This window comes from Pogoniulus pusillus, chromosome 37 (assembly GCF_015220805.1).
Source record: "Pogoniulus pusillus isolate bPogPus1 chromosome 37, bPogPus1.pri, whole genome shotgun sequence".
In the NCBI taxonomy this organism is placed as follows: domain Eukaryota; kingdom Metazoa; phylum Chordata; class Aves; order Piciformes; family Lybiidae; genus Pogoniulus; species Pogoniulus pusillus.
The window spans coordinates 9,863,501-9,885,389 of NC_087300.1; the positions used below are offsets into that span (position 1 = coordinate 9,863,501).

General features: G+C 45.3%; 1 protein-coding gene across 2 annotated transcripts in view; it reads right to left on the minus strand.

Annotated features, from left to right (window-relative positions):
* KDM1A (lysine demethylase 1A) overlaps positions 1–21,889 on the minus strand; it is a 45,931-nt gene that overhangs the window by 21,597 nt on the left and 2,445 nt on the right. The window contains exons 2-9 of one of the 2 annotated variants that reach the window (XM_064172527.1): positions 21,380–21,545; positions 15,927–15,986; positions 12,324–12,457; positions 10,339–10,417; positions 9,424–9,516; positions 8,221–8,327; positions 6,266–6,347; positions 3,677–3,771 (exon numbers count right to left, since the gene is read on the minus strand). In XM_064172527.1, the coding sequence (XP_064028597.1) occupies positions 3,677–3,771; positions 6,266–6,347; positions 8,221–8,327; positions 9,424–9,516; positions 10,339–10,417; positions 12,324–12,457; positions 15,927–15,986; positions 21,380–21,545 (816 nt within the window). The remainder of the gene's footprint in view (positions 1–3,676; positions 3,772–6,265; positions 6,348–8,220; positions 8,328–9,423; positions 9,517–10,338; positions 10,418–12,323; positions 12,458–15,926; positions 15,987–21,379; positions 21,546–21,889) is intronic. The other variant, XM_064172528.1, reaches the window with a different exon arrangement.

Consider the following 21,889-nt stretch of genomic DNA (forward strand, 5'->3'; position numbering starts at 1 on the left):
CAGAAGTGCCAGAGCCTTTCGATGGCAAGGGCTGGCAGCAGTGAGGACAGCCACATGCACTGTGACCAGATGAACAATCAGATAGCTCCTCAGCCTGCCCAGAGTCCCTGAGAGGAAGTAAAAAGGTTAAGGAACATCAGAGAGGCTGAGCGAGAGATAGACCAGTGAAGCCAAGCCCTTGTCAAATCAGAAACAGCAGCACTCATTAGAAAACACCCAGGGTCAAGGGGGCTCTGCATTCTCCCCCTGCCAGGCTCGAGGTGGCAGCCTAAAGAAGTGAACGGAGGCAAGGCCCTGATTGGGTGGGCAGGCAAAATCCCTGCCCACCTCACTCTCTCAGGCTAATCTGTACAAGAAGCTGGAGGCTCTGGATGTGGAAGGCCTTCAGGATGTGGATAACCATCCAACCACAACACAGGGGTCACCAAGGGTAGCAAAGCCTGCCCCTTGTGTCATCACCACCTCCACAAAGTAGAAAGGAAGGAGTTGTTCAGCCTGGAGAAGAAAAGGCTCTGGGGAGACCTGACTGCAGCCTTTCACTGCATGAAGAGAGCCTATAACAGAAATGGGAACAGTCTTTTTAGCAGTGCCTGTTTCAACAAGACACGAGGTGATGGTTTGAAACTTAAAAAGAGCAGACGGCTACAGACTCTTCAGGAGAGACAGGCAAGGGGGAAGAGGTGGAGGAGTGGCTCTGTATATTAGGGATGCTCTGGATGTCATAGGGGTAGAAATTAAGGATGATCAAGTTGAGTCTTTATGGGGGAGAATTAAGGGGAAGGCCAACAAGGCTGATATCCTGGTTGGAGTCTGTTATAGATCACCCAACCAGGAAGAAGAGGTTGATTTATTACTCTTTAAGCAACTGGAGGCTGCCTCAGGATCACCTGCCCTTGTTCTGGTGGGCAACTTTAACCTACCAGACATCTGCTGGGACTTAAACACTGCAGAGAAGAAGCAGTCTAGAAGGTTTCTAGAGTGTGTGGAAGACAACTTCTTATCCCAGCTGTTACATGAGCCTACCAGGGGGGCAGCCCTGCTTGACCTGCTGCTCACAAATAGAAAGGGGCTGGTAGGGGATGTGGTGGTTGGAGGCTGCCTGGGGTCCAATGACCATGAAATGATAGAGTGAAACCAGGAGGGGCATCAACAGAACCTCCACACTGGACTGCCCAAGGGCAGACTTCAGCCTATTTAAGGAACTAACTCAGACAGTTCTGTGGCAAAGAGCCCTTAAAAACAAAGGGGTCCAGGAAGGTTGGAGCTGCTTCAAGAAAGAACTCCTGAAGGCACAGGAGCAGCTGTGCCATTGAGCCGGCAGACGAGCCAAGGAGGGAGGCAGCCAGACTGGATGGGCAGGGAGCTGCTGAAGGAATTAAAGACAAAACAGAGAGTGTATCACCTTTGGAAAAGAGGGGAGGTGTCCCAGAAGAGTTCAAGGATGTTGCTAGGTCTTGTAGACGAAAAAATGAGAGAGGCAAAAGCCCATCTGGAGCTTAGGCTGCCACTGCTGGTAAGGGGAATAAAAAATGTTTCTATAAATATCTGAATGGCAGAGAAGGGCCAAGGACAAGCTCCAGTCCTTGTTAGATAGAGAGGGGAACAGAGTGACAAAGGATGAGGAAAAGGCAGAGGTGCTTAACACCTTCTTTGCCTCAATCTTCACTAGTGGGACAGGTTGTCTCCAGCACAGCTGGACTCCTGAAGTGGCAGATGGAGTCAGGGACCAGTATAGTCCTCCTCTAATCCATGAGGAAGCAGTAAGGGACCTGCTGAGACACTTGGATCCTCACAAGTCCATGGGACCAGATGGGATCCACCCTAGGGTGCTGAGAGAGCTGGCAGATGAGCTGGCCAAGCCACTCTCCATCATTTATCAACAGTCCTGGCTCACTGCAGAGGTCCCTGAAGACTGGAAGCTGGCCAATGTGATTCCCATCCACAAGAAGGGTCATAAGGAGGAGCCAGAAGACTACAGACCTGTCAGCCTGCCCTCAGTGCCAGGCAAGGTGATGGAACAGGTCATCTTGAGTGCCATCACAAAGCACTTACAGGATGGCCAAGGGATCAGGCCCAGCCAGCATGGGTTTAGGAAGGACAGGTCCTGTCTCACCAACCTGATCTCCTTTTATGATCAGGTTCCCGCCTGGTGAATGTGGGGCAGGCTGTGGATGGAGACTACCTGGACTTGAGCAAAGCCTTTGACACTCTGCTACAGGAAGCTCCTGGCCAAGCTGGCAGCTCGTGGCTTGGAGAGATTCACTGTGTGCTGGGTCAGGAACTGGCTGGATGGCAGAGCCCAGAGAGTGGTGGTGAATGGTGCCATATCCAGTTGGCAGCTGTCACTGGTGGTGTTCCCCAAGGATCAGTGCTGGGCCCAGTCCTGCTTGATATCTTTATTGATGACCTGGACGAGGGCATTGAGTCCACTATCAGTAAGTTTGCAGATGACACCAAGCTGGGAGCAGGTGTGGATCTGTTGGAAGGCAGGAGAGCCCTGCAGGGGAACGTAGCCAGGCTGGATGGGTAGGCAGAGGCCAATGGGATGACATTTTACAAGGCCAAGTGCAGGGTTCTGCACTTTGGCCACAACAACCCCAAGCAGCACTACAGGCTGGGGACAGAGTGGCTGGAGAGCAGCCAGGAAGAAAGGGACCTGAGGGTACTGATAGATGGTAAGGCTGAAGCTGAGCCAGCAGTGTGCCCAGGTGGCCAAGAGAGCCAATGGCATCCTGGCCTGCATCAGGAACAGTGTGGCCAGTAGGACAAGGGAGGTTACTCTTCCCCTGCGCTCAGCACTGGTCAGGCCACACCTTGAGTGCTGTGTCCATTTCTGGGCCCCTCAATTCAAGAGAGATGTTGAGGTGCTGGAAGGTGTCCAGAGAAGGGCGACAAAGCTGGTGAGGGGCCTGGAACACAAAGCCTATGAGGAGAGGCTGAGGGAGCTGGGGGGTGTGCAGCCTGGAGAAGAGGAGGCTCAGGGGGGACCTCATTGCTGTCTACAACTACCTGAAGGGAGGCTGTAGCCAGGTGGGGTTGGCCTCTTCTCCCAGGCAACCACCAATAGAACAAGGGGACACAGTCTCAAGTTGTGCCGGGGGAAGTCTAGGCTGGGTGTTAGGAGGAAGTTGTTGGCAGAGAGAGTGATTGGCATTGGAATGGGCTGCCCAGGGAGGTGGATGAGGCACCGTGCCTGGAGGTGTGCAAGAAAAGCCTGGATGAGGCACTTAGTGCCATGGTTTAGTTGATTGGATAGGGCTGGGGGATGGGTTGGTGTGGATGATCTTAGAGGTCTCTTCCAACCTGTTGATTCTATGAGATATTAGGAAGAAATTCTTTGCTGTGACAGTGGTGGGACACTGACACAGGTTGTCTAGAGGTGGTAGATGCCTCATCCCTGGGAATATTCCAAATCAGGTTGTTGGGGGCTCCAAGCAATCTGTTCTACCTGCTCACTGCAGGGAGTTGAAGCAGATGACCTTGAAAAGGTCCCTTCCAACTCAGAGCAGTCCATGATTGTATTGATTAGTCACTGCTTACAAATGGATGCACTTTTGTCAGTGCTCTCCTCTCTTCTCGAAGGCTCTCTCCTGCTAGAACAGTGGCCTGGGGAAAAAAAATGTACTTCAGAAATTGCCTCTCTATAAAAGGTTCACGAAAATAGTATCAGACTTACAGCTTGTCCATTTGCTTCATAGAGCGGGCATTTTTGTTTGATCTTGGCCAGTTCCATGTTCACTTGTTTGCTGACCACAGCCATGGGATTTCCTCCTGGAAAACATTGTACATACTTAAAGCACCCAGCAAGCTCATCAGCAAATAAAGAAAACTTCCACAGGTAGACTAAATACAGCAACTCCAGTGCAAAATGCTTTCCAGTCAAGTAGCAGAACACTGCCAAAAAACTTCCCAGCAATTATTGCAATGAGGTCATGAAGAAGCCCCTACCCACCGACCCTGGAAGGACAGTACATAAAAAGTGCAGATTCCAAGGGTGGCTGCAACCTTACAGGGTTGAGACTTCACAGCTGTAAACATGTTCTAAATGCTTATGTGCATCTTATGTTCAGTGAGTCAAGGAGAACACCCACAGCTGCACCATGACTTCAGGGACTGTTAGAAGTGTTGTGCCACAGAGAAGGAACCTGAAGACTTCAGCCCAAACAAGCAACACCAGTGAATGCACTGTGTGAAGGTGAGCTGTGCCCGCCAGCTGCTCCTGGAAATGTGTGAGCAGGTCAGAAAACCATCTGGGAGACTTCACATAGAAACACGAGGAAGGCAGAAAGCATTGACCTGAAGCACCCAGAACCACCAAGGGTGGAAGCTTCTCTGAGCAGTTTTCACTCTCAAACCCAGAGCCCTAGTTCAAAGCAGAGGAGGAAGTTCAGACACACCAGGACCCTCTTGTCTTTAGAGAGGTGACTGAACAGTCAGAACAGTTCTGAAGCAGATCTAAATAAAGTCATGTTCCATGTTCAACCTACTAGAAGTGTTAGTTCTTCCAGAATTTACTGACAGCGTCAGAGAAGATCACATTAACTTCAGCCTTTGACCTTCCCAAAACCGCAAGCCCAGTTCCTTCAGTTCTCTTCCCTCCTCACATCTATCCCAGATTCTGTTACATGAAGAATGTGCTTCATCTCCTAACTCCAAAAATAATTCTCAGCCTGTGCTGCCTCAGTCTGCAAAGTGCAGCTTCACTGCTGAAGAGGGCAGTCTGAAAAGCACAGCAACAGGTTGGCTACTTGTGCCCAAAGCCAAATCGTCAGGGAGGAAGGGGCCTGGCTGAGCAGAGAGGTTTGCCTGCTGCCTGGGCAGAAAAGGAGCCTGCGGGCATCGAAAGAAGGGGCAGGATACTGCAAAGCTCTGTCATGGGCTGTGCAGGGAGAAAATGAGGAGGTCAAAAGCCCAAGCAGAAATTAATCTGGGTTCAGCTGTTCCAGAGAACAGGAAAAGCTTCTATGAAGAAATGAGCAACAGAAGGGAGGACTGAGGAGAATCTCTGTCCTCTGTCCAATGCAGGGAGAACAAAGCAGTGAGGAAAAGGCTGAGAGACTCAACACCTTTGCCCCAGTCTCTAGCAGTCACACCAGCTGTTCACTGGATACCCAGCCCCTGAGATGGAAGATAGAGCTGGGATCAGAGTGAGGCCTCCATAGACCAAGAGGAGAGGAGAGGGTCGGTGACCTGCTGCACCACTTTGACACACACAAGTCTATGGGGCCACCCAAGGCTGCTGAGGGAGCTGGAGGAAGGGCTCACCAAGCCACTTTCCATCATTTCCCAGCTGACAAGACTGGCAAACATCGACAGGAAGGGCCACCAGGAGGAGGACCCAGGGAACTACAGGCTTGTCAGTCTGGCCTTGGTGCCAGAGAAGGTCACAGAACAGGTCATCCTGGGTGCCACAAGGGGATCATGCCCAGTCAGCACTGGGTTCAGGAGGGGCAGGTCCTGCTTGACCAACCTGATCCCCTTCCACAACAAGGTGACTGCTGAGTGGGTGAGGGACAGACTGGGGTGTTGTTCACCTGGACTTTAGTAAAGCCTTCAACACAGCATCCTCCTGGAGAAACTGGCTGCTCATGGCTTGGATGGGTGGACAATTTGCCAAGTTAAGAACTGGCTGGATGGGCCCAAAGTGTGGTGGGGAATGGAGTGTGGATTTGCTGAAGGTAGGAAGGCTCTGCAAGAGCAACCTGGCCAGGCTGGATCCATGGGGCAAGATCAATTGCATGAGGTTCACCAAGGCTAAGTGCAGGATCCTGTACTTGGGTCATAACAGCCCCATGAAGGCTGCAGGCTTGGGACACAGTGGCTCAAAATCTGATGGCAGAAAAGAACCTGGGATGCTGGGTGACAGCAGCTGAAGATTAGCCAGCAGTGTGCCCAGGCAGCCAAGAAGGCTACCAGCAGCCTAGCCTGGGTTAGCAATGGGGTGGCCAGCAGGAGTAGGGCAGTGATCAAGCCCCTGTACGGGGCACTGGCAAGGCCACACTTGAATGTTGGTTTCAGTTTTGATCCCTCACTGCAAGAAGGACATTGAGGGGCTGGAGAATGCCCAGTGCAGGCTACCACCTGTTCTGAAGAGCTACTGCTGGTAAGTGCGCACTGCCGAAGAGGCTCATCTACAGCACCTGCTTTTTAATAATTAAAAATTGCTCTCATGACCAAAATCATTGGGTAACTGCAGATGGTTTCAGATCTGTAACATCCTGTCCCACATTTTTTCTGCCCACTCCTTTTCACTTTGCAAACTCACCCAGTCCTGTCACCACCATTGCTCCTAGGTCAGCAACATAGTTCCCTTTGCGGAAGGTTGCAACTCTTCCTCCAACCCGGTCCTGTAAAAGCAGAACACAGGAAACCTCTGGTAACACTCAGCAACACTTCTCACTGAAACTCCAACACAACCTACTCTAAGTACTGTCTCATCCAAAGTTCCAGTCAATAGAATGTACACTTTCCTGTGAAGAAGCACTTGTATCTCAACTAAGCTGCTGAAGTTAAGGAATAAAATCTTTCAAGCTGAATTTGAAGAATTAAAAGAAAGGATCAGAAATTAGAAAAGTCTAAACTGATCTGTACAGATTTAAGCTACATCTACAGCAGCTTCTACTGCTATCTTTATCACAGTACTTCACTGTCCACGGATAGGTTGTTATGTACTTCCTACCACAAAATCCAATAGCTACAGGAATTCAGCTGTGTTTAAGAAAGCTCAATTTTAGGGTTAAAGAAAAAGCCATGAGACAGTTAATCCCATCTGTTCTCCACAGAAGCTAACCATCAGCCAGCAGCCCATTTCAGAAGCAAGAAAACCTGTTTTTGCTGGGTGACACATATGACTGCCTAGAGGATGACCCTTTAACTCCCACTTCACATTTCCTTTTGGAAATAACTGGCTGTCCTCCCTTAGTCTCAGGTTCAGCTAGCAGGATGGTGTCAGAGAGAAACATCCATTACAATGGGGCACAGATCCCAACCAGCTATTAATATATACCAAAATGTACAAGTTTTTGTTTTAACAATTAAATCAGCAATTCAATAGCAGCAAGTTACAGAAAGTAAGCAGGGACACAGAAACTATTACCTGAATCACTAAAATCATACTGCAAAAACACACCACACAGCCTTAGAAATGAAAAACAAAACACTAGAGAGTGCTCAAGGCGTGCAGCAGCCTGGAGAAAAGAGCATTACTTCCAATCACTCAGTATGGGATGGGGTGAGAGACTCCACAGGTGTGGAGAGCAAAGCTCACGTCGCGGCATGGCTTGCGCTCTTACAGCTCCAGGAAACCCCAACCCACAAAACCGGTACAAATTGAACGCAAAGCCACAAGAATATATCTGGGGGAGCAAGATACTCCTAAATAACTATTGTTGTGCTTTCCATTGCTCTAGTGGCATGAGCCTGTGAAGCAGAGCCAGCAGCCCCAGGTCCCTAGTAAGGGCAGTAGCTAGCAACATTGATAACCTGAAACGTTAATAGAAAGCTTAAGCAGATCATTCTGATCTGTGTCAGGAAAGTGTCAGAAGTAAATATCCAAACAAAACAAAGGCAGGAATTGAAACATAATATAAATTCAATGTAATGGGTCAATGGATTTATTTTAAAGGACTTATCAAGCTGCTCTTCATTGATTCATTATATCAAAAAGCCATCAACTTTAAATCAAAGGAGATTCTACTTAGGGCTGGTTACAATACCTCAGATTCTGTAAGAACAATCACTAGTTCAGGCACCACAGAACTCAGCTCTGTGGAACTAAAGCTTCTGTTAAAAGACAGTAACAAATGTGAAAATCATTAATGCAGATTTCAAAGGTGCAAGAAGAATATCCTGGCTGACACTGCATGGCAGCTCCAGATGAGCAATGGGCAAGCTTTTCACAAACAAGACTTGCATGCTGCCTATCAGTGAAAAACCTTTTTTTTTTTTCAGTCATGAGAGCAAGTAGATTCCATCCTGTTACTGGTATATGACACTAGCACCTGCCACACTCCCAGTCTACCCCTGAAAAAGCACCAGCCCAGTCCTAAAAACACAGACAGACTCAGTTCCCTGTCAGACAGGCTCAGCACTCAGCAGCACACTCTGACTGCCTCCAGCGACACACAACCTGTGGGCACACTGCTGGGATACCCAGCCTTATGCCAGGACTGAAAGCGGTTAAGTTTCCGTAGAGAGGTGACATAGCACAGAAATTCATACCCTGGCTTCCAGAACTGTGACATCCATTCCAAAACTCTGCAACTGGCGAGCTGCTGCCAACCCAGAGACTCCAGAACCGATGATGATCACCTTCCCAGTCTTCTTGGCTAAAGAAAGGGGAAAAGAAGCTGCCTACTCTGTCTGTGCACTGCTGCATTCTAAGTGCTCATATTAAAGCTGCGTGTAACAGCTATCAAGAACAGAAAGCTGCTTCTTTCTCATCAGTAACTGACAGAACAAACTCTTTAGCAAAACAAACAGCCACAGAAATGAAACGCTGTACAGAAGGTGGTCACTGCTTACAAGGAAAACCACACCAGCAGTGCTTCTGTGCCAGGAAAGAAAACTTGCAGAAAAACACTTCTGAAAGATAACTCTTGGAAGAAACTGATTCTTACTAATTACTGAGGGACATAGTATATAGTTTTTTTTTTCTTTCTGCCCCAGAATAAAGCCTAGAAAGGACAAATTCAACACTTGTAACATTCAAGCAGGATAAATCACCCAACAAAGGTAAGCATGGTGCTGTACTTGTCTTTTGGTATCCAAATGAGGAACAAAAAGAACTAATTAAACTGTGAGAGTTATTGGAGCAGTTTGGGTAGGAGGGCACCTCCGGGAGTTGTTTGATCCAACCCCCTGGCATTGAGTGAGGACATTTCCAATTTTAAAAGCTTTTTTTTTTTTTTTAATTTGTTTGAAAATTTGATAAGGAGATGGAAATATAGATTGGCTAGAAACTGAAACCCCTGACCAGGAGTCTTTCAACCAATTAGAAATACATGATTGGTCAAGAGGAAGTGGCCTGAAGTTGTGCAGGGGAAGTTTAGGTTGGAAGACATTTCTCTATTTAAAAGGTTGTCAACTGGAACGGGTTGCTCAGGGAGGTGGTTAAACCCCATCCTTAAAGGTGCTTCCAAGAGGCAGAGATGTGGTGCTAACAGACTTGGGGTAGCATCATGGTTTAGTTAGATAACGTCTGGACTTGATCTCCAAGGTCTTTTCCAACCAAAATCATGATTCTGTGATCTACGATGATCTGCAAACATTTCCCCTCTCAAAATGGAAGGCCTGGACATCTACCAGGTGCCCTCCCAGCCTTTTCTTATTTTCTCACTATTGAAATCCTACAAAATACACTCAAAAATTTGTCTTAAGAAATCACAGAACAACAAAACAAGTCTAATTAGAAACAGTTCTTACTCGGGAGGGGCTTCACTCTTTTGTAGATGCCAAAGTTGATCAGCCCATGCCGCTCCAGATAGCTGTGTACTCTGTGAACCAGCACAGTGTCACCTACAAAATGGTAATGGTTTAAAGTTATTCTGCACCTTCTCTATTCACACGCAAATGTAAACCAGCATCAATCCAGTAAGGTCACACCAAACATCTCCTTATCTGCACCCCCTACTGAAAAATACATTTTCTTGAGGAAACCTGAGGTTAATTTTCTGGAAACTACAAGCTGTTTTCCATGCATCTTGCACTTGTGAACACTGCCTGGAAAGCTCTCCAGGCCACTAACGCTTCCATTTCTCTAGCACAGAATAACATTTTCTGAAACTGACTACAGAAATCCAGGTTTTCACACAAAAGTGTAAGATTTACCAGTTTCAAGCCAAGCCACTATTGGAGCACTGAATCCGTGATTCTGCAATATCTGACCCTGGTTCTGTGTACCTTTCAGTGTTATTTTCTTAATTACTTCTTTATGGCTTCTCCCCACCCTTTCTCAGCTTATTGAGATCCTTTTTAAGGAAGGTTGGCTGCCCTATTTTGGCAAGAAGTTACTCCTGGCTCTTTACTGTGCTCTCTCATCACTGCCAGTGTGCTCAAGTCTAACACAACTTTTTAACGCCACTGAAAAACTCTGTGGTTAAGAAAATCTCACAGCTGCAAACCACCATGAAGCTGCAGCAAATCTTAAAAGCTGTCTGGGAGTCCACTCCTGGGAAACTTCAGTAAGAACCCATTTTTTTGGTAGCTGTTTGGAATTCTGCTAGGAGCATCTTTTTTGTACCAGACAAAGTCTAACAGACCTGAAGCAGCACACTCCAACACCCCATTCATACACAGACACTAATGGAGCTCCACTAAAAAGTAAAATATTTGACTTACTGTTATAAGGTGCTTCTAATTGCTGGATAGTTGCCTCAAATGTCAGCTGAATCTTTGGGTTATCCAGCCAGAGCTGCAGCTGTATTTAAATAAATGACAGATTTTATTAAACAATGCAGAGTTGTTTCCAACTTGCCTGTTTGTTAGCAAACACAACGAGATGAAACTCCCCAACAAGCTAAACTTTGGCAGTGCTACCGAAGCCACAGTGAACCTGGCACTCCAGTGTCTTTAAAGTGCAGTATAGTCCATTCTACACCCTTCTGAGTAGGTTTAAATGCACTGAATTAGCAAATCTACTAATCGCACATATGATGAAACATACACTGAAGCAACAAAAGCCACCAGAATGCCTGTCTGTACAGCCTCCCTTCCAGCAGTGTGGCAAGGAACGATGGGTGCGATTTTAAGCAGGCACACAGCACCAGCTAGCATCTTTTTACCTACCAGGCCATTCATTCAGTTCTTGATTCCAGTTATTACCAGGCAAATTGGAAATATCAGACATACCAGTTTTACCCCTCCAACCTCTGGGAGCTTTGCCTAAACCAAATCTCTTGGTACTGTGCCAGTTATAATAAAGAGGCTGCAGTTTACAGCTCTTCCAGAGCTCTGCTGTGCACTTACTCACCTGCTGCTCTACAACCTCTGTTATCCTGACTCTCACAGTGCTTCCTTGGAAAGGGATTCCTGCTTAGGAACTCCTTTAAGATCCTCCACATCAAATACACACCAGACACCAGGCCAGCAGCCCTCCCAGCACAGCCCTGCAAATCCTCCTTTCAAGTATTCCTTTAAAAAACATCATGGCTGAGTTTCAGTAGAAGGCTTCTTCTTCTCAGTGTGTCCGTAAAAGGATTACTCACTGCACATTTTGAGCAAACTGTTTTTCCAGTGTCTGTGCTTGCTTTGCTCTGGTTTTACACATCTCATAAGTCCCCAAAAGTTACAACTTAGGTTAACCAAAGGGAGGTTTCCCAAGGGCCAAAGTCAGACACTTAGCACAAAAGTGTCCCCATATATAAATTTCAACTAACTGAGGTTACTAAGCACTGAGTGCTGCCAAGGTTAACACAGTGATGTCCTTTGCTCAGCTGAAGTCTCTGAAAACACCTGAATGGTAGCTAAGGTATTTTCTCTCTCCACTATCGTAACAAAGCCATTTAAAAAATATTTCTTGCTTTCCTACTATGAAGTTTTCTAACATGATTTGAGTTGCCTAAAGGACAGGAGAAAACCCTGAACTCTGAGTGCTGAGGAACCAAAAAACACTGCCATAATTGTAAAGCATCATCTGCAAAACACAACACTGCTATTAAAGGTTCATTGGTGTTTAAACTTCAGGCACACTTGCCCGGACTCAGCTGAAGGGATTCCCCAGTGAGTTATTATGTTGACCCTTCTTTCTGCATTTTAAGTTGCATGGAAGTGTTGAATTGGGCAGAAATGCTACAGACACTCAGGAGCAGTTTAAGTTTTTCTTTTATGAAGTCAAAGCTGGCAAAGTAACTATCCTGTTCTGAGAATAAGCCATGTGACTGGCTGGATGTCTCAGCATTACAGCAACTGAATGCTAAGCAAAGTAAAAAGATGAGAGGTTTGTCTTATTTTAAGCAACAATGTCTTTGACTCAATATTACTTTTAAGTATTCTAGAGACTTCTCTAAGCTGAGATCAAGTAACAGTATTTGCACCAGCTTTCCGTTTCTCTTGTTTTCAGAAGCTGTATGAGCTGAATCCTGCAGGCTTGATGGTTGTCATGACACTGTAAATTTCCTGCAGATTCTTTATGCTGCCTCACAGTACTGTTTCAAGCAAGGACTGGGTAACACCTTCCATAGCAATTTAGCTCAGGACAGGATGTCAATAATTAAACCCCACCATGTCAACCCCCCAAACAAAATCTACCCACTGTTTGACAGGACAACTGCACGGCATATGAACATCCTACCCTTTGTTCATCAATACTTTAACAATAAACTTACAGTGCGGTTCCTGATGTACAAAAACACCTTCTGAGTCTGCTGGGGCCCACTGATTATATCAGGGAAGCAGGCAGCTTCTTGAGATGTCATACGGTCATGTGGAAGTCTACTCTGGAAAGCTGCACCCTCCACACCTACAATAAAAAGACAAGTTGTCTACAGGCAGGCAAAGGGAACTGCTGAAGAAGCATCTTCACACTACTCTTTCTAGCTAGTATATCTAGTCAGGAGGTGATATGGTGGCCAACTTCATGTTATGCTTTCATCTACTCCTCGGTTTTGCTTCTGCAAGACATGTAGGTCCCTAGGGCAGCAGTTCTGTGAATTACAGCTATCATCTAGAGTCAATGAAAGAGATATTATGGGAGCAGAGACTCGCACACCCAACCTGAAAAATAGGCAGGGCATGGGCAAGTATTAGTAGAACACAGAAGAGTCAGCAGAACATGTGCAGAACACATCAGGCACAAACCACATCGGCTTTAGATGCTCCCCTGCACTGTGTGGCTTCCTGTTTCTACCAGAATATGAAAAACATTTTGGAACCTCTTGAAGCCAAAAGGTCTGCAAGTTCTAAACAATGCCTACAGAGACCTCTCACCTATTTTTCAAGCTTTCATTGGCACCCAGATCCTTAAGCTAGAGGAACCCTATATTGACATCTGGCAGGGCAATGAAATACCACCTTGCTTATGCTTTTCTTGTGCCCCCTTCCCCAAGCGCTACCCACAGCAAACAACTACAAATTTCTGATTTATCCTTCTAAATGCTCCACATGGAAAAGACTAACGTTGAACACATACAGGAGACACATTCACAAAGGCATTTGTATAAATCCAAATGCTGCCAGTGAATTCATGTATCTTATGCTCTTCAATCTCATCTGAATTCCACACTACAAAAGATCAAGTAACAAACAAAGACATAGTTGCATAAAGTGCTACAGCACAAATAGAAGGTAAAACGTGAATCTTGCAGGCACAGCAAGCAGAGCGAAGTACTGAGAAGTGAGACCCAGCAAGAACAATAAAAATCTTGTATGTCCTCAGAAGTGACTTAAGACCAGGACAGAGGAGAGGATATTCAGTCTGGAAAGATACAAGCCAACATATCCCAAGGTGGAGTAAAACCCACAAATAACCTAGTAAGATCTTCTGCTGAAACTGCAATTGTTTGAAAGATTCTAAATCGGCATCAAAGGAAACAGAACCTTGGAGTGTTACACTACCCAAGACAGCTGTTTGAAAGTCTGAAGCTCAAGTGCAGAGGTACTTCTGTCACTGCACTGGGGAAAGGAATTCTGCTCTTTCACTTCCGGTGCAACCACACACACCTTTCACTTCTTCACTTCCAAGCACTTTTACATCCCAAATGTGAAGAAAAAAACTAAGCAAGGAAATTATCATAAACCTAAGGAAAAATCATTCACAAGCACAGACTATGAGACCTGTGTGATGACTCAAGGTACAGAAAACATATACAGCTATTTTACAAGAGGACATTAGTAACAGACCACTGCAAGGAAGTAAATTAAATTAACAACAGGAAAAGTCGACACACCCACACCACTTCTTGACAGGAATATTGTTACTGAATAGAAACCCTAGCTCTGCTGGAATGTCAGATTCTCCAGGAACAGAGAGCGCTCCTCAGTCTACCACTGGCCCAGACCACTGGTGCAAATGTTTCTGTATGAATGCAGAGGCTTAATGAGGAAGTCAGTACAAGTGTGCACACAAACCAAACCCAAACCACCAATTCTTTGCTAACATTAACCAATCTTAATTCAGGTTCTAGATCATCAAGCATTAGCAAAAGCTCAGCAGCAGAACTTTCAGAGCACAGCCAGCTAAACAAAGGTCTGAAGTGCTGAACCCTGATGACTTTTGCTAAACAGTGTGCCTCCTCCAGATACTGACTAAAAAGGGTTGACTGTCATGCAGCAGATGAACCACAAGGAAGCTCTCAAACATGTGAGTTTAAGGCAACTTGCCCACTTCTTGGAAAATCATGATTTATTTCTTCAAATTGAGAACCCAGAGAAACTAGTGCATCTAAGGGCCTTAGGAAGAACTCCACAGGGGAGTAAGTGCTGCTGTTGGTTTTTCAAGGCCACTGTCTTTTATGGCCACACTCAAACTTCAAAATATGAGAATAGCTCTGGATGAATGCTGGTGTTCAGAAAAAAGCAACCAAGACAACAGGGTTTGACAGCAGAATTTAGGAAAAGCCCAGCTATTATTAGCTAAAGCACCATTTTGTCTGGCCCAACCACCACGAGATCAGAACTAAATGTCCTCGAATTTACTTCTGCAACTACACAGCTCAAAGTTAAAATCCATTTTAGGTTGATTAAATCCTCCCCCCATGCCACACCTTTACTGCTTATGTTTCATGAAAGCCACAAATTCAGAACTACACACACTCTGCTTGGGGCAGGAACTCTTCAGTGACTGAAGGAATGGCTCTGCCTGGTCTGAACTCTCATCTCCACTTCACACACATTCATGCACACATTTGCCACTTCTGGCATTCAGAATCATCAACTACTGTGCTAAAAATTTCTGATCATTTCCTTCCCTACAGAAGAAATTTTAAGGGATGCTGCTCATGTAAAGACTTACTAAAACATTTAAAGATGAAAAATGCTCTAAAGGAAGTTAACCTGGCTATTGGATCAGACACTGGCTAAAGCACACACTCCAGAGACACAAAATGCAAAAGATGCAGAAATTCCAAAAAGACAATGCTGGTCTGAAAACGAAATAGGCAAAGCATCCTTAGGGACACAATCTAGAATAGTCAGAAATGCTGTGCAAGCGGCAAGATCCAAAACATAACTGCTCCTTTACCTGGAACAGCAAGCATAGACTGGCAGAAGTTATCATCAATTTATATTTGCTTCAAAAAGAGCACCTTGGAGGCACAGAATAGGTTCTGTAACCTTCAACTCTTTTGCTTAAAATTCTAATCCTGAATTTTAAAGTGAGTGAAAGTGGCAGAGCTGGAAAAAGATCTTCACTAGCTCAGAGTAAAGACACCACTGCTGTCAGTTAAGCAATATGTGCACACTGCTAGCATTGGTATTTTGACCCAAACGCAGGTCCCCATCCAGCCCATGGAAAAGCAGACTCTGAATGTGCCCAGCAGACAGATCTAGGGATAAGCCCTGCACACAGCTCAAACACAAGCCCTTGCAAACGGCAAAAAACAACAAAGGAGCAAGAAGGTATCCCAGGCTGTTTCTTCGGCAAGTCTGACAAAAGATGCTGAAGTCCAGGTCCTTCCATGTCACTCTAGCTGTTAAAAATTGGCTAGGTAAGAAATCTCTGCTTGCACATTTGGACTCCTCTGAACATGGAGAGGAATGGAGGGATGAGAGATCGGCCTGAGGCATTTCCACACGTGTTAGCATCCTTCTCTGCAGTGGGTACAGACCCCAAGTGAAATGGGAGAACAGTCCTTGCTTTTTTAACAGGTGGGTAACCAACTCCTGCATCTCTTGCTACGGCCTGGACAGCCACACCCATGCGCACTCGCAAGCATCAATCCCTAACCTGGCGGCTCTGCTACTAAGTGGCAAGCATCAAACGCCACCCTCACCTGATGCTTGGCCGTCTCCATACCCTCCAGAACTGTCGTCTTGAAGTCCTCCTGCTTGCCCTGTGGAAGGAAAGAGGAGAACTCAGGGACCTTACTCCACATATGAAACCATACTGGACAAAAGGCCCGGCAGTTGGCGTTTCAGGTATTAAATTCCACCAACTAACTAAACCCGTTTTCTGAGAATCCCATCTTCTGGAACCTAGGTTCAGGGCACCAAATTCTGTGGTCTTCTAAAGTTTATCCATGTTACTGGAACACTCCACATCGGACTTTAAGGGAAACAAAGAAGCACACAATATGCAGCATTCCTGCTAACCAAACACAATCAATCTCATTAATAGCTAGGCGTTAACAGCAAGATTACTTTTCTTACTGCCAAGATCTGGTGGACTCTGAAGAATTGGATAATCTTGTTCTCTGTACTTCCAAGTCTCCCCATCTGCAAGGGACAGTATGAACCATCCTCCTGACAAGCCTCTTACATTCAAGACAGCCTGGTGGAGATTTTTTGCCATAAATCCTTCATGGAATCTTGATGACAGAAATGGGCCTTGAAAAGCCCAGAGCACTCAGGTGGGCTTCAGCACCCTTGATACAGTGACAATGCTCTAGCACACTAGCACCACCTCTGAATCCAAGTACATGTAAATATCAGCCACATGGCTGATTAATATCCAGCACTGAAAGACATCAGTCTTTCCATGTGGTCAGGACTGGAACCATGAGGAAAGGCATAGCATTCATCTAAAAGATCTGAAGAAGCCTCAAAAATCACCTTAGCCTGCAAGTAAGTCCTAAACAGCAGCCCTGACACAACCAGGAACAGAGCATGTCTAGAACAGGGATAAGTACAGCTGTGATGTTTGCAGGAACAAAGCTAACATAAGTCATCCTCTACACTCCTAATCCTCCTATCAGCTCAAAGTTTAGCTTGTAATCAATGTTTTTCCACAATCAGAAGTTTGCCTGGTCTTGCCACCTCCAGAGAGCAGGAAGCTCTGCACTGGTTAGACCTCACCTTGAGTACTGTGTTCAGTTCTGGGCCCCCCAGTTTAGGAGGGACATTGAGATGCTTGAGTGTGTCCAGAGAAGGGCAACAAGGCTGGGGAGAGGCCTTGAGCACAGCCCTACGAGGAGAGGCTGAGGGAGCTGGGATTGGTTAGCCTGGAGAAGAGGAGGCTCAGGGGAGACCTTATTGCTGTCTACAACTACCTGAGGGGTGGTTGTGGCCAGGAGGAGGTTGCTCTCTTCTCTCAGGTGGCCAGCACCAGAATGAGAGGACACAGCCTCAAGCTACGTCAGGGGAAATTTAGGCTGGAGGTGAGGAGAAAGTTCTTCCCTGAGAGAGTCATTGGACACTGGAATGGGCTGTCCAGGGAGGTGGTGGAGTCGCCGTCCCTGGAGCTGTTCAAGGCAAGATTGGATGTGGCACTTGGTGCCATGGTCTGGCCTTGAGAATTGTGGTAAAGGGTTGGACTTGATGATCTATGAAGTCTCTTCCAACCTTATTGATACTGTGATACTATAGATGTGGTCAAGTGCTGTTCAGCTAGCTGCTCCTGCCCCCAGGCTCTTTCAAACCAAGTGCCTTAACAGCGCTTTCTAAAGTTCAAAGAATCCCTCACTGAAACAGACTGCCGTGGTCGAGGTAGCAGGTGGAACAGTCACTTCCTAGAGCACAACTGTTCACAGTGGCATCTCCAAACAGGTAAGAGCAGAGTTTAAACTTAGGCTGAACACACAAATGTTAAAATTACTCTGTCGAGTTTGGGACTAAGTCCATGATTTTGCTGGAGTGTAACTTGAGGCTCCTAGGGGATGTTCTAACTTAAAAGAATTTCATCTGAACTACACATTTAACCCCGAAAGCAAGACACAGAAAGCAAACCAAATTTTGATAACCTGGACTGACATCTGGAATGTTACAACGTTCCACATCTACAGACAAAATAAAGCAGGAAATGAAACAAGAAAGCCATTTTCACTGAGCTACAGTAGAGAAGAAACAGTCAGTACCTTCTATAATCAGGTTTGGTAACCAATAGGGAAGTTCAGAAACTTACAAGAGAGGCCATGACAAACAGCTGTGTTTTGGCAGGCCTTGGAAATTCCAAAGTCAGAATTCAATAAAGCAAATACATCTGCAATAGCAAGAGAAAATTCCTCCATTCACCTACATTCTAAAGTTTTGCTGGGAGCATTTCCATCCTGGGAAAGACTAACATAACTCAAACACTGTCTCCACTACAGTACAGGCCATTTTTCTGCAGTAAGTTACACCTCCGCCTTCTGTACCTTAAACCAAAAAGGTGTTGGCATCAGTCTGGGCAATTCATTATCCCCAGATAAGCACTGAGGAAAGAGAACAAAACTGCTTTCATTTTACTTAAAAAAAAAAAAAACAATTATTTTCCTCTTCCATTAATAGCAGCTAAAAAATTGTCAGCCAGGTTATTGCTTGCTCAGACAATTGTAAACACCACCCAGCCCGAGTACAGGAGTGTGGACACATGATCTGCCAGTGCAAGATGTTTCTTGCTCCCCCTAAGTCACATCCAACCTGCAGAGCCAACTGCAGACCTGTGCTAACAGCCAGTGACTGCACACAGACACAGCATGTGCAGAGCAGAATCTGCTGGAAGTCTCAACGCAACAGAGAGAGGCTTAACAGCAAATCAGAAAGATGGCCTACAAAGAAGTCCACTGCATACAATTATCCACTGACTCAGCAAACAACCACTGAGTACTGAATTAAGAAAACAAGGATGTCAGATGGAAGGCAGAGACAGAACCACTACGTATGACTCTTCACTTGATACTGATCTGTCTCACATGTCCTTGGAAAATCACAACTAGAATACTGAGAGACTGTAGTACCACGAAGAAACTAAATAGAGAGGAGCTGGGGAAGTTAAAGATAACCTTCTGGAAGCTAAAAAAAAAAAAAAAAAAAAAATCTATTTTTGATGAAGGCAAATGAAAAAAGTCCTTAAGAGAAAAACAAAAGCAGCAGGCTTCTTAATTTCAAAAAGGATACTGACTACTGACTGAAAAGAACAGAAGTGTCATTGAGCACAGAAACCTTTTTAACCTTTTTGCTATCAGAGAGTATTCATCAAGTGAAAAAGAGGAGAGGTAGATTAGGGACATTAATACCTTAATCATGAAATAGTGTCACACCTTTTAAAGCTGCTCTCCAGTAAGATGCAGTAAATCCTGAAAATCCAGACCCTAACAGTCTGCATAGCCAGAACACTGGGGCTCCTCCACAGCTGAACACATCAGTGGAACCCACCCCACATAACACCAGCATGTCCCTGTCACTAAACAATAACTTCCTTCTACTGCAGACTGTCTGTGAGGACCACTAACAAAACACCAGCTACTGTCACTACGAAATTGTTACATTTCCACAGGGAAGGTCACAACCACTATAGGACAGCTTTACACCTTCACTGCCTGACTGTAAACACGCAGAGGCAATGAAACACCAGTAATACTTGAGCTAACTTCTGGTGTTTTGTTAAATTTTCAATATGCAGTCCTGCTCTAGTTAATATTTCTTATTGAAAACTCCTATTGGTGCTTCCAGGAAATGAACAGAGAAAGCCTCAAATATAAACATTGCTCCTTATATACAGCAGCCTCCAAGCCTCTTTCGGCTAATAGCTGTTTAAATTAGAGGTTTCAATGCACTTGTCAGCATACAATGACATGATGCTCTTGACATCTGCATTAACAGAGAGATACACCAATGTATAGAGACAGTTTCAGAAGCCATTAGCTGTGAAATGACAAGTGAAAATGTGTCCTCTTCCTACACCTCTGATGCATATGACAGGATTTCTAGGAAAGGAGAACAGAGACAGTGACCTGTTCCTACTTCCTTCTAAGCAGCTAGATATAGCTTGTTCTAAAAGTTACTGTATTTAGGCAACAGTGTGCTTGCAGAGTGATTGATGAACATACTGTTCCAACCCTGATGATACTGTGATACTGTGTTGTGTGTAAGAATGACATGAGTCTACCACTGCCTATCTTCCACACTTCTTCCCTCGTGGGATAAAACACTGTACAAACTGCCTTTGCCTTGACTTGATTTCCAGAACTACTCTTGGAGGCACAAAAGGACACATGAGAAACACCAGATCACAGAACTGCAGAATGTGAGGGGCTGGAAGGAACCTCTAAAGCTCATTCAGCCCAACTCCCCTGCCAGAGCAGGATCCCCTATACCAGACCACAGAGGAACATGTCCAGGTGAGTTTTGAATACCTCTAGAGAGAGAGGCACCACACCCCTGCCATGATCAGCCTGTTCCAGAGTATATTAATACTAGGTCTCAATGACAAGCTCAAAAGTTTAAGCTAAACTAAACAGTAAACTTAAGATACTTGCTCAATTACACATATTAAAATTCTATTTTTGATAGATCAGCTAAGAGCAGGGAGGGCTTTTATCACTGCAAATATTCAGCCAAGCATATGAGCTGCTCCCATGCCGAGTTAGGATATGTAGCCAACAGCTGCAACTGAGAGATTGCAGTGACAAATCCTAAGACATAAACCACAAGTGTGGCCTTTTGTGTGCTTTCTGAAATGGTCAGTATCCCCAGGCTGACATCACTCCACATTCTCGAACCTGACAGCCGAAAAAAGAGGCCAACTAAGAGCAGCAGAAATGAAGACTAACAGTTATTCACATCAGTGATGAAGCACAACAAGTTCAGCTACTGTTAAAACCAACTAGCAAACATCTCAGGGAATTTCTCCAGCAGCTCAATTCTGCAAAACCAGGATTTTGTAAACACTGAAGGGGTAGACCAGCAGAGACCTAACTAACGGTGGGAGCTGTACACACAGCACAGACAAAGAATGGATACCACGACTTTCAAAAGCTGCTTCCTTAACAAGATAAATTGAAAAAACTTTCCAAGGTAAAGTGAATCTTTACAATTCTGTCAAAAGCAATGAAGAAAGCACTAAATTTCAAGCAAACAGTATCCAACCTGAACTTAAAGATTAGAGTCACAGTTCAAAGCCACAAGAATTACTGTAGATTAACTCTTCTCCTGCACAGCAACCCTCCCAGTAAAGCTAACCTCTGGTCTCTCAGAGGAGTAAGCGAACATTGGTGCATGAGCAGACGTGGCAGTAAAGTGTCAAAGAGGTTATTCTGTCCAATAAGCTTCCAAAGACAAGTCAATAAGGATCATGAGAATCTAGTGCAAGAGGTTTGGCTTGGTCTGGAATTACATTGTACATATTGCCATCTTTATCAGGCTGCTCCTCTGTGTTTCCCCTCCTTCCACATACAGGGCCAGAAAAGAAAACACTGGATAAATCGGATCAAAACCAGATACAGGATTCATGATGCTGCACGTGACCCCAATTAATTTCTAGCAATAAACCAGGTAAGTATTGTCAGCTGATGACAAGGTCTCTACTTACCAGATGGCTCCTCTGGCTCACTTTCATTTTCTTCTTCTGCAGGAGCTGGTGGAGGTGGTGGTGGTAGCTTTTTCTCTTTCTCAGCTTTAGCATTTCTCTCTTCTTCAGAGTAATACTCATCTTCTGACAGGTTCGCAAGACTCTCATCCATCTCTCTGTACTCCACCTGTAAAAGGCACAACAGAGGATAAACACATAGAAGACATCTCTAAGTCTTGCCATTAAAATGAAAAACATCGCAAGCAGCAACATTGCTTGTGGCTGAAAGCAGAGCCCTGAGTTACCTTGTGCAGAGCCTTAACACAGGTGCCACACTATGAAATCTCCAATGGCTTATTACTTTTTGTTACCTCCACTACAAATGTGTCTCCAGTAACCAGTCTGAATAGCAGGAACTTTCTGCTCATGCTGAGCTTAGCCTATATGTATTTGTTATATCATCACTTAAGCTCTCTACTTTTCTTCCCTGTCTTCATCTCCCTGTCAATCTCAGGGATAACAAATTGCCTC